This window comes from Atractosteus spatula, chromosome 12, assembly GCF_055471065.1.
Source record: "Atractosteus spatula isolate fAtrSpa1 chromosome 12, fAtrSpa1.hap1, whole genome shotgun sequence".
Classification (NCBI taxonomy): Eukaryota; Metazoa; Chordata; class Actinopteri; order Semionotiformes; family Lepisosteidae; genus Atractosteus; species Atractosteus spatula.
The window spans coordinates 9284495-9297820 of NC_142717.1; the positions used below are offsets into that span (position 1 = coordinate 9284495).

General features: G+C 33.9%; 1 protein-coding gene across 1 annotated transcript in view; it reads right to left on the reverse strand.

Annotated features, from left to right (window-relative positions):
- col22a1 (collagen, type XXII, alpha 1) overlaps nt 1-13326 on the reverse strand; it is an 85296-nt gene that overhangs the window by 9238 nt on the left and 62732 nt on the right. Inside the window, exons 41-53 of the mRNA XM_088928484.1 lie at nt 11748-11783; nt 9961-10014; nt 9151-9195; nt 8590-8637; nt 7514-7627; nt 6352-6405; nt 5582-5635; nt 5413-5466; nt 3172-3225; nt 2649-2702; nt 2033-2086; nt 1339-1392; nt 477-521 (exon numbers count right to left, since the gene is read on the reverse strand). Coding sequence (XP_088784610.1) covers nt 477-521; nt 1339-1392; nt 2033-2086; nt 2649-2702; nt 3172-3225; nt 5413-5466; nt 5582-5635; nt 6352-6405; nt 7514-7627; nt 8590-8637; nt 9151-9195; nt 9961-10014; nt 11748-11783 — 720 coding nt within the window. The remainder of the gene's footprint in view (nt 1-476; nt 522-1338; nt 1393-2032; nt 2087-2648; nt 2703-3171; nt 3226-5412; nt 5467-5581; nt 5636-6351; nt 6406-7513; nt 7628-8589; nt 8638-9150; nt 9196-9960; nt 10015-11747; nt 11784-13326) is intronic.

Genomic DNA, 13326 nt, shown 5'->3' on the forward strand with positions numbered 1-13326 from the left:
TAAAGAGCGTACATGAATATGCATCCTGCTATTTGAAAACCAGGAAGCTTGAGATTTCCTCATATCTATTCAAAAAGCAATTTTAGAAATTCATCCGTCTTTGAGAAACAGCCAGAATTTTTAATATCCCTAGAATTCTCAGCACATGAATAAATACATCTCTTTTCAAAAGCCTCATTTCAGGTTTCAAAATCAGCCTCATTTGAGACCTCTGCAGAGGACACTGATTAACAAACATAGCATGACTCATCTCTCCGATTAGGGCACCTGCCGATCTGTTCCTCAAAGATTCCTTAGCAGAAAAAAAACAAATTCTAGTAGGCGGTATGCGCATGTTCCCAAAGCCTAAGTGGAAATGGGTTTTCTTTTCTGGCTCAAGAACATAAAATAGAAAGTACTTTTCTGATTCTTATAGTTTCTCCCAGCACTGTTAATTGTGTACAGTAATGTTAGAATGATTTAGATAAATAGCTTACTTTGGGACCAAGAGGACCAGGTTCTCCTCTGTGTCCTTTAAAACCCTGGAAAAAAAGTAATTTTTATTTTGAAGTTAGAAAATGTTTAATTTAAAATGTGACTCTCAAAATATAATACAGTATTTAATAACTGGCATTTACTTAGGTTTCAACATAACCTTTATTTTCTCATTGTACAGTAAGTATTTGGTTGCCAATATATTAGTGTACCATCATTCATTTCAGCAGCATACTGTATGTAGAATAAGTGAGTGCACTGAGTTTGGACATTCATGTAGTTTGGAGAAGAAAGAAACAAGTATAAAAAGAATACTAACATTTCTGTAGAATTCAAAGAAAACACTGGGGAAATGCATCTAAAACTGAGCTTTAAGGCAATATTGTTCTGTAGGTAATTACAGTAGGTCAGTGAATTGTGCCTAACACTTTTAAACATGTCTTTATAATAATCTATATTACATCTCTGAATAAAAATGTCTTGGCATAATTGTTGTTATGTTTATTACATCTTACAGTCAGCTTTTGACAATGTGTGCTGAACATATTGTATAGAAACAAAGTGTGCAAAGTCAATGCTTGTAGTTTACTGAATGAAAAGTCTCTCAGATCCCAATTATATTATCAAATTATATTAATGACGTTAAGTACACTGGTTTTATTACAAAGTAATGTCATGCACTTAGACAATGACATTTTTGCATTTTTCTGGAAAACTATAAATTTAATTCCAGAATGTAAGCAAATAACACAAAGACTAAATGCAGATTCAACAGAATGGAAGACGAGATATAATCCAAGGCATCCTTTAAACCAGTTTTAATCCAGATGAACTGGGTGAACAACTGTTTTAACTAATACTTACAGGAAGTCCTCGCATTCCATCTCTGCCTGGAGGACCTGGTTCCCCCTGTTTACCCTTTGAAGAAATACACAGAAAACCACCAACAATATAGTAGCCATGGTAATAAACCTTGGATCATAAATACAGACAAATCAGTTTTAATACATTAGTAATGAGACAAGGAGCACATTAATGGTGGTAAAGTCCCAACAATGCTGACAGAAATACACACTACAAATGAAAAAAGATATTCCATTGTAATCATATTTGTAATTGTAAGTCCAAATGGTCCTTAAGCATTATCTGGTATAAAGGCTACACTGACTTTATGTCCAGTCCATTAGAGATGCTCAAACTACACAGGTATCCTCACTGAGATGAGGAAATTCGATTTTTTGTTTCAGATTATCCATAATAAATCAGGAAGACAGCAAAACAGAACTATTTTCAGAGTCAAGCAGTACAAGATATGGTTGGCCTGTTGGCCTTATTATTTTTCTTTCACTTCCAGGGACTGTATTTGACATAGTTTAGAAGAGCTTTCGAAATCTGTTTTAATATAGGAATTCAACCTGTTTCTAAGCAACAGGATTCTGCAGCAGTGCTGAGGTATGAAAAAGAAGTTACCCAGGATTGTATCACCAAGATAAAGGAGACAAGGACGTCAAGAGGCATTTCTATAGGGTGAAATATATTGATTCTGATGGTTTCCTACCGGATCTCCTGGCTCTCCTGGACTGCCATCTTTTCCATTCTTTCCTGCCAATCCCTTGAATGAAAGAGAATGAAGAAAGCACATTTAGAATGGCATTATTAAAATCACACTTTTATTGGTAGTGATTGTTTTGATGTGAAATTGTAATGTAAGCCTTAAGTATAAAAGCAGTCACAGTGGCATCTCAGACCAATTAGAATTCATTCCCCAGTGCTATCAACAACTTCTAAATTCTGACCTGCTAACCCCAGGCAATTACTCATCATGTGATTACGGTGCCACTATATCAAAATGTCACACGCTATAAACACTAATCAGTGCAGAGCAATATTCCACTGCTTTCCTGTAATGGTTCATCATTGAATATTACATTGATTGATATGTTAAATTCATTAGTTCTTTCTTTTCTATCCTTGAGGCAGAAAATCAGTAGTAAATATTCAGCACTGACATTTGCACTGTTCTAATCAAATTATAGTGATATTACCTATCCTGTAAAAAAAATACACATACTTTTGCTCCTGTACAGTTCATACTGCACATACTGTATATCAGTGAAAAGGATAATATCTGTCCTTTCTGTAAAAGATTATTGTAAAAACATGCCTTTACTCACCATTAACCCTGGTAGTCCCGGTGGCCCCTGGATTCCTTTAAGACCCTCTTTACCCTGGAAAAACCATATTGGTTAATTTATGACTTTTACTGTTTAGGTTGCATTAATCCACTAATCTTAAAAAAAAAATAATCATGTTTTGTTTCTTGACTAACATCCTGAAAACAGATGAAGTATTTGAATCTGTGGTTCGTATTAGTTTGCCAAACATGCAAATTATATTGCCTATGTTAAAATAAGCATAGGTTTGTTATTCTCTGGGGAAAAGTATTTCTGACAATTGAAGGAAAGAGTTTAGAGAGGCATGACTTTAATATAAATGTATATTTTACAGCAACTTTGTATCTGTTTCATTTCTGAAATTAGACACAATATATCCTGTATATAACACCAAATTTATATACATAACCATATTTACCATCTAACACATAACACCATGGTTACATCAACACAGAAACTGCTGTCTTCACTGTGGTACATTGGGTTGTAAATAAATGAACTTAGCTACTGTATGTGTTCTTACCTTTTCCCCAGGAGCTCCTGGTGGACCTGCAGGTCCTGGGCTACCATCTGTTCCCTAAGAGAAAAGACAAAAACTTTATTCGATTCAAAACAAGTCACTTCTTAAAGATTTATTCCATGCTGTAAGAAAAGAAGAAAGAAACACAACATTTTGGCCGTGGAGCCTTCTTCAGGTGTGAGCTCCACGGCCGAAAAGTTGTGTTTTCTTTCTTCTTTTTTACAGCATGGAATAAAACTGTTACTTGTTCCTTTGCAGTCTACGCATGCTGACGCAGCTACCCACCTGAACTTCTTAAAGATGTCTACTGTATCTACCATATATACTGTAGTACTCCTTCTAGTAGTTTTAAATCACAGTACTATAAACATAGATTGTTACAAGTGATTGTATAAATTATTTGACTTTGGTATTATTTGACTGATATCTTAACCATCCTTACATGTATCTAAATAATATAAAGTCTAAAAAACTAGATACTGTATATTTCAAGACAATACAAAGGAAATAACGGTAATTATACTAAATTGCAGTTATGAACATCTTAGTTCATTATGTCAATTTGTTTTGCTATTAAACATTTCCAGAATGTTGTTTTTTATTTCACATGATTCTCAGATAATGGGAAAAAAATATTTTATTCCTTATTTGTAAAAACAACACACAAATATACAGAAAATAAAGAGGTTGCTGTACAGTATTATAAATATCAGCATGACACTGATTATCCGTATATTGCAAAAGCATGTTCAAATAATAACTGAAATGCTTCATAGATAACTAGAGTACTCTTATATCTTCATTAAACTACAAGAAACGAAATAAGATTTGGTTCACTGTGGCCTTGAATGTGACCTTACAACAGCAGACTTTTAGCCAAAACAGAAAAAAATCACACAAACACAATCAGAGGTGTGTGTACTGAAGAGAAGAATCCTCAAAGGCGTTGACAAAATTAACCTCAATGGATTTCTTCAAAATCAACAGTGAAGCATGAAGTGAAGGTTACAAGCAGACACTGAGGGACATACAGTACAACCGAGAAAAGGAGGCTGTGCTTTACACAAATGGATATGGGAGTCTACAATAAGCTACTCAGCCATGTTGTTGATGTCAATAAAATGGCTTCTGTCAAGAACGGGTTGGATAAGATCCTCAGATCCATTAGCAACTGAACTAGATGAGCTGAGCGGTTTCCTTTTGTTTGCAGCCCTTCATATGTTCATATGTACATAAAAAGCAAGAAATGAAATGTATGAAGTGTATGGTTGAGCGCATTCTACATTTCTCTTTGAAACCTTAATGAAAATATTACTGTAAACAGTTGATATTCCAATGACTTTCTGAGTTGAGATTAGCTGAAAGGCCTGACTAGTAAATGTGTATTTTCTATTTCTATAAGCAGGTGGCACAGTGACACAGTGACACAGTGGTTAGCATTGCTGCCTTACAGCACTAGGTGACCTGAGCTCAATTATGAACTTGGGGTGCTACCTGTGTGGATTTTTTATGTTCTCCACATGTTCATGTGGGTTTCCTTCAGGTGCTCCAGTTTCCTCCCACAGTTAAAAGACATACTATTATCTTCTGGTAAAATTGGCCCTAGGTGTGAGTGTGTGTGTGACTGGTGTCCTATTCAGGTTGTCCCCTGCCTTGCACCTGTTGCTTGCTGGGACAGATTCTGGCCCCTACAACCCTGAATTGGAAGCAGCAATTAGAAAATAGATGAATGTTTTTTTATTTACTGTTGGTAGTTATTTTCTATTATATACCCATAAACAGCAGAACCACTAGATGTTAAAGACAAAACTTGATGGTTGCAGCCCCTGAGCCACAGGTGATGAATGAAATCTTGCAACATTTACTCAACTCAACTCCTCTGATGCCCCAATTGCCAGAACTATATGCTATTTGCATGCTGGAAGTTTTAGAGTGCCTTAAGAGATAGGTAGTGTCTAATGGAAGATATTTCACCCAGCAGGTCCCGAGAGTAAGCACAGTGCTAAATTCCAATTTAACCCAAACTGGTCAAAATTCTCCCAACATCAGTAGCATTATGTTAACTGTGCACCCTCAGTCCTAGTTGGGCAATTTTAGTCATAATTGTCATAATTTAGTCATAATTTTAGTCATAACCACTTTGACTGATTGAGCTCCTTACAATCTGTATTTTCACTGAAACATAGCATATTTTGCACTAGTAACAGTTTCAGCTACTAGGTAAATTGAGGAGGGAATACTTACAGATTGCCCTGGTAATCCTGCTGCCCCAGGATATCCAGGAGCCCCTGGTAATCCCTGAATAACAATACATAGACAATACATAATTAAGAAGCTTTACATCATGTTCAGAAGCACATGACTCACATTTATCATCTCATCATATTTGTATGACTAATATTTTTAATATTACCTTTTCACCTTTCTCTCCAGCTTCACCAGGAGGTCCGCGATCCCCTTTTCCACCCTGTTGAGAAAACATGCAAACAAATTAGAGTGACAATTTCTAAGACTGGCATTTCAGTCTCCCTCACCTCTAAACATTGCTCTTAGTTATAATATACAATCTGATATCACACATTTCACGTCTTCGGAGCAGGAAGATAAATTGTGTAAATTAAGCATTATGCCTGCTTATACATTCCAGCCACTGAACCTTGTTTTGGTTTTCAAGTACAGCAATTTGAAATTATTGTGGAAGAAGAAAGCAGCCCTAAAATCAATATAGAGGCTTTTAGAAGCTATAAACTGGTACAGTAAATGCTTAAAAATAATGTCACACAATCTAAATAGTCATGTTTATGATTATATTTCTCCCCATAATTTAAGGGAACATTTAATTAAATGGATATGATCTGTTTATTTTTAGCTCAAAGTAGAGGACAAAGCCAGATGAAGACAGTGACACAAAGAAAAAAACATTATGCAAGACTATGAAATTATGAATAATGCAACTTGCTGTATTAAGTATCTTTGATCCTGGTGCAAACCATACTGTAGAATTGCAGTTTTCTTTGGTATAATAAAATATATTTTAGAAACGCTGATCTACAGTATGCCTTGTATTTCATCATACATACAGTATATCACATACTGTAGAGTATTTTCAATTTTCTGGGACTATGCTACAGTACACTCCTATAGTGGACTGCCACATCTGGATCAGAACTTATGAAAACTTACCTTGATGCCATCCATACCACGTGGCCCTGTGGGACCTGGAGGCCCAGTGGGTCCCTGTAATTAAGGAAAGCTCTTTTATTAAGGTACTTTGTCTAAGAAAACATAGAACAAACGAAATGACACATTACCTCAAATTTACCTTGTGTAAAACAGATGTGTTGTATTTATATATTATTATATCCAATACACAATACAATAGAAAATGGCTAATTTACAGGGCAAATTGAAGGGAGATAGTATTTAAGTAGCAACTGCAATGGGAAAAAAATAAAATGACTATATAAATGAAAAATCCCTCGGGAGTGGTTATGTTAATGTATAGTGTTTTGCTTATTGGCTGTAGCAGTGGTATCATAACCACATTTTATGATTCTATATTGATAATACTAATAATAATGTGAAAAATCTTTACATGAAAAATGTTAAATGTCCCATTATTTTATTTTATTTCATAATATTAATATTAATAATATTAATAGAATAATTATGAATTAAAAAGAAGTAAAGAACATTGTTGTTGTTGTTGTTGATTTGTTCCCATTATATTTCTATAAGCTATTACAATAATCATATTTATTACATACTGTAAGTACCCTCCAGTAAAAGGCTGCAGTATCCAGCTTCTCTGTAATCCACACTTCTAAGCTTAGAATTACAGTTCTAAGTTTGCTGTTTTTAATGCCAACAATTTCGATGTCTAGGGGGAGTCTGCATGCTTCTGCTCAGACTGCCAGTTTTTTGTTCCAAAACTCACAAAAAATTCTACTAGTAATGAAACAGTAATTAAATGGTATTTAAGATTTTGTATTTTTGTTTCAAACTAAATTAAAAAGAAATGCTTAAAATCCAATGGCCATACTGTATACATGATTCTGTGTTTAATTTTGTTTAAAAAAGCCCAGTCCAAAATCTGAAAATAACAGTCAGGAAATGTATTGTTCAACAACAATCAAAAACATAATACCTGTATGTTTATAAAGGAAACAAATTAATCATGGACCTGTTGAAGCTCCTTTTATATCCTGTGTTTTAATGTGCCAGTTTTAAACAGGTCATATTTTAGGTTAAAATTTATTAAATAAAATTCCTTTTCGAAAATGTAAAAGAAAAACACCTTCCACCTCAAACAATAAAAGATTTTATAGTGTAGCACTTCTCATACCTGGTACCCGTCTCGACCATCTTTTCCTGGAGGGCCTGCTGGCCCTTTGTCTCCTTTAAAACCTGGCATACCTGGCACCCCAGGAGGTCCCGGTGGACAATCTTTACACATATCCTGAAACAACACAACTGTAAAACATAAGGACTGGTATCCTATACAGAGATAACATTCTTAATTACAAGACATTTTGTGCTTCACTGGTTTCTGAGATTGTCTTTGCTTCTGTCAATATTTTTCTCTCCAAATATACTTTATTATGTGTCATTACAATTCAGAAAACCCATTACATCTCAACTCTCAGCAAAAACTGCTGTAGACAAGAAAGGGAAATGAGGAAGTGTCTGCCCACCCATCAAGCCTTTCATCTTTGTTCCACTGAGAGTTGAGAAAACACTGGCCAACCATAATCTCTAACAGTTCTCTTTCTTCTTTTTTCAGCATGGAATAAACCTATTACTTGTTCCTTTGCAGCCTACGCATGCTGACGCAGCTACCCACCAAATATCTAACAGTGCTTTAACAGAGTAAATTGTGTGCCTACACCTAAATCATAAGATTCCCAGTATTTCAGTCACAGTCATCTAGTAACATGACCATTGTTCCCAACCCTATACCTAACAGTGCTGAGTAAGTTGTGCGCCTCCACTTAAATCATAGGATTCCCAGTATCACAAAGTTTAATCTCTGGCCTGAATGAGTGTCTTTGCCAGATTTGTTACTCAGGTGCCCTACAAAAATGTTAAAATCTCTACTATAGGTCCTGCAGCAGAAAATGTAATAAAAATATTATCTTTCTTGGAGCCAATTGTGAGTATTTTAACATCACTGCTGAGAAAGAAAAAATAAAAATATTAATTTCTTTTTCCTAATTTCCCAGAACAATGTCTTTTTCCAGGTTTCAGATGTACATGAAACATAGTTATAGGAAGGTAATAAAAGCCAAAGCATATATTGAAAGAAAGCTGTGAGTGTGAAAAGCTAGCTTTTTTCAGTGTAAAGCATTTGTGCGTATGTTTTATTTTTCTTGAAAATAAAATCCAGTCTAACACCTCATTTTAATTCAATGTTGTCCTCACCTTAAGGAAAGCTGAAAGATCTTTTTCAGAAAGTTCTGCGGCTTTTCCCTGTAGAAAGAACAAACAACAATCTTATAATAATGTAATATAATATTTCTTTATTAGCCCTATACAATTTCTTGCATTAGGAATTCATCTTTTCACATACCCCAGCTTTTCTCCATGAGACACAGACATACAGACAGGGAGAAAAGCTTGGGGGCAGAGCACAGGGTCATCTATTCTACAGCCCCGCTGGAGTAGTTGGGGTTAAGGGCCTTGCTCAGGGGCTCAACGGAGTAGGATTCCTCTGCCGGCCATGGGATTTGAACTGGCAACCTTTCAGTCACAGGCACAGAGCCACCGCTCCGCCTTATTGTAGACAGTACATTAGTTTTGCATATACTGATCAAGGGTTTTTACTCATTTTAAAGGCATCGTTTCTTTAGGGCTTGTGGTGTATATTAAGTCATATTATCCCAGATTTACTTAATTAAATATTACTGTGAAACTCTTTGTATTTACAGATTGAGTGGCTACCAAACAGCATTGTATTTTTATACTGTGAAATGTAATACATACTGGCTCTCCTGGAGGACCCCTGTCACCTTGTCTCCCTGGCAAACCCTGTCATAAAGGAAATACTGTATAAACACACATAAATATACACAAAAAACTTCCTAAAGAAATAAAATAGTTTAATTTGTGATTTCATACATTTATAAATAACACTTTTGGAAGGAACAATGTCTTTTTAAGTCATGTTAATTATTAAGTATATGAACACAATCAATAAATCATGCTAAGTCATGCTAATCATGCTAACTAAGAAAAACATTGTAATGTTTGTCCTTTTGTTCTAGATTTCAACATATTGTAGTTCAACATATTAAACCATAATAATAGCAGCTGGACAGTAAATAGATGTTCTGTTAAAATTTTACAAAATTGTTGGAAGAGTGTATGTAATTATAATGGCAACACTGCAAAAAGCATATTGATGCTACAGGAACTTTGAAAACAATAGTTTCTGAAACTAAGGAAATACAGACAGAGCAAAGAGACTGAAACTTTTAGTCTTCAACAAGACTATTATAAGGTTTCCTGATTCAAGTATTAATTAATATTATATATAACTCGTTATATAATACATAAATGAATAATTATATATGAAATATAATATATGTATTATTAAATAATTATTGGTGTATGAAACAAACTATCCAGGTATGTTCAAGATATATTGTATTTCAGGAACAGCAGTCTAAGATCTACAGACCAATAAACTTCTTGCAAACAAAGAAGCTAAATGGTTTGAACGATCATCTGTCTGTTGTCTGTTGTTTGCATTTTTTAATGTTTTTATCTAGTCATTGTATTAAGTGTTCTTACATTATGCCCTGGTGAACCCTGTGGACCAGCAACACCAGGTAATCCTCTTAGGCCCTGAAGAAAAAATAATTATAATGTAGGCATTCATGTAAAACATACAACTACCATTGTATGTGGATATCACCATAAATACAATATTTCACAGTGTGCATGACCCTTCCTACCAATCCATTCATTCATGACAATGCAGGTGATGCTGAATTATAATTTTTGACACTTTGTATCCTAGGAAGGCAGTTTGTATTGGATATCTCCAACTGTTGTCTTTGAATTTACAGTTGCCTCCTGAACCACTATACCCCTGTATCTACAGGCTTCAATGTATTAATAATAGATGCTATATTGTAAAGTGGTTGATGGAGGTTTTATCCAGATGCGATTATCCAGAATGTGTGTCAAAACTCACATCAGCAGAAATCACAACGCGGTATACACAGTGTCCTAACTGACATACCTCTTTCTGCTCTTCACAGCTTAAAACAGATCACTATATGACACTTGTGTCGTGCCAGATGTTTCAGATGGTTTTGTTCTAGCTGGGCTAGTGGTTTTATTGACGATTAATTTTCCATCACATCTCAAAGTGTCATTATAAAGCCAATAAGCAGCAAAGATTTAAGTTTACGGATGTTATGAAACTCTCTTGAATCCCACACCTCCACCTTTCCCCCTTTCAGAAATGCTGCTAGAAGTTGCTAAATAATCATTCTCAATGACCCATTTTCAATGTCTGAACAATGTAATCATTATATTTAATGAAATTGTCACTAGTATGTACTATATACAGTATAATTAGCACAAGAAAAGACTATTGGGTTAACAAACAGTTAATATTTTACAGATTCTTCTTAAAACCACACACTGCTGTGGTACTTTAAGGATTTGTTGTGCCATCTAACAATATTGTAGAGTAGTGCAGTCTTGCAAAAAAAAAGTGATCACGTGCTGGAATTGTGACACCACTGAACCTCGCACATTCTAGATTTCTGCATTTGTATATTGTCTGGAATTCAGTAATCTATGACAAATGTACAGTAGCTTTGTCCTGTACTATGCTATCAAATTTGCAGTGTAGAATACATATATTCAGTATGTTTTTGTTCCTTTTCACCAAATGTATGAATACATCTGGGGAGTACTCTGTATTGCTCTATTCAAAATTGTAATTATATATATATACTGTTATTATTTGTAAAAAACAGATGATTAAACTGCATTAAAATTATTTTGGCCATACTGTAGATTTATATATTTTTTAGGATTTTTGTTTTTTTTTTAATTGTTGGAGACCAGGAATACACAACTTTTAATAATGGATGAATTTATTTTTTCATAACTCAAATAATCATATGAAATAATGCATTGTGCTTATTATATGTATATTATGTACACAATATATCACAATATACTCTATATATTGAGCATTTTATGATAGAAATCTATAAAAAATAGATTTTCTTTTTCTTTGAATCATAAACAGTTTACAAGCAGTTCTTACATTAATCAGAGGGAAAGAGTTTAATACAAAAACATATGTATAAATATTTTGTTATTTTTATCATATTTCACAGCCCTGTAATAATATTTCCTTTTAATACATTTGTTTTTTTCTTTGTTCATATTTGCTGATCATATTCCAATTTGATTTTGAGCATAAACATAGCTCTGCCCTAGTAAATTTAATAGTCTAAGAACAGTGGTAAAATATATTGAATTCGCATGTTATGTTATGTGCATGAAATACTTCTGAATTCCTTGTACACACCAAATCCACAGTGATTGCTTACCGGTGGTCCTTTTTCACCCTGGGCTCCAGCTGGTCCCTAAAATGATGAAGTAAAATTGTTAATGTAGTGCCCATGAATAAAAGGGACGACAACACTGAAACAAAATTACAGTATAACCTACCACATTCTACTTACATTATGCATAAGGTCATGGTAACAATAATTAGAATTTAAATTGATGTCCATCTGTGTGCAGATTTGTAGAAAAGGTAAGTCTTGCTTAACAAGCTCTTTAGAGTTTTTGAAAAAAAAACTAAAAACAATAATGAACTCACAAAGTACAACATTTCACCACTTTCTTTATAAAAGAGTAATTGTCAAATGACAGGTGGAAGTCATTCTGAGAAATGCCAGTGTATTTTGAATTAGAATTGGCTAATAGAAAACACAGAGTAAAGTTAAGGTGTGAAAGCTCAAAACTTTGATATAATCAGGACTGTGCTAAATCAATCTGTGTTAAGATCTCCTTTCTATGCAGTTTTTATGAAGCAATCTAGATATTGGTCTAGTTTGTAAACTAGTGAAGTTTATACCAAAATCTAATGGGAGAACTTTGAAGCACTGTATAAACCGCAAAGGAATTTTCAAAGAGTTTGATACTGTATAATTAAAGACTGAGCAAGCACATGCAGTTGATGTAGACAAGTGCACAGTATTAAATGCAGGTAATAGAAACATAAATCATGGATATAAAATAGGAAATGAGGCTTCAATATGAGAAAAAATATGTTTATGCTAACATATTTCATACAGATTTGCATAATGCAGTCCTTAAAGTAAGAAAGTAAAATTAAAAAAAGCAAATTAATTGTACATACAGTACAGTACTGTATAACCATTTATTAAAGCTCATTTTTCTCAGCTCATGCATTTACTCTGCATAGATTTATGAGATATTAATATAGTGGAATCTTCCAGGGAAAAGAGAGGTTGAACAAATTTACTTGATTTTGCAGAATGTCCGTACATTAAACAATTGATTTGGTTTAAGATTTAAATTTCACCATATCCTGAAGTGCAGTGCAAAAAATGGGAACACTGTCAGAAGATGACACTACTGGTTACAAAAACATGCAAGCAGTATTGGAATATTACAATGTTTGGGAGCACACAGACAATAATTCAATGGACCTCCCAAGAAAGTAGGAAAAGCAAATTGCTATTTATATATGATTAAAATGTAAATTCACTTTATATCTGTGTAGCATAAAGGAGGACTTGTTTTTCTTGCTGCTGTATATATTGTAGCAGCATGCACAGTTGATTGTGATAGAAGTCAGCAATGCTTTTACACATACTGTACCTGTATATTGTGAAATTGGGTGTTTCCAATTAAAGAACACTTTAACTTTTTAATAAAATGAGGTTATGTGATCATCTAACCTAGTGATAGTCTTATTGAAGACTACTGGGACAATAATGAAATTTACTTCAAGAAATCTGATCATAACCTGTTGCTTGAATGATAGTGTACAGAATGTTCCCATAAAAAAGGCAGTTCAGAATTTTAGGAACAATAACATCGATACAATCCAACAATGTATTGTGCCAAAACATTGATGAATGTACTAATGCCTAT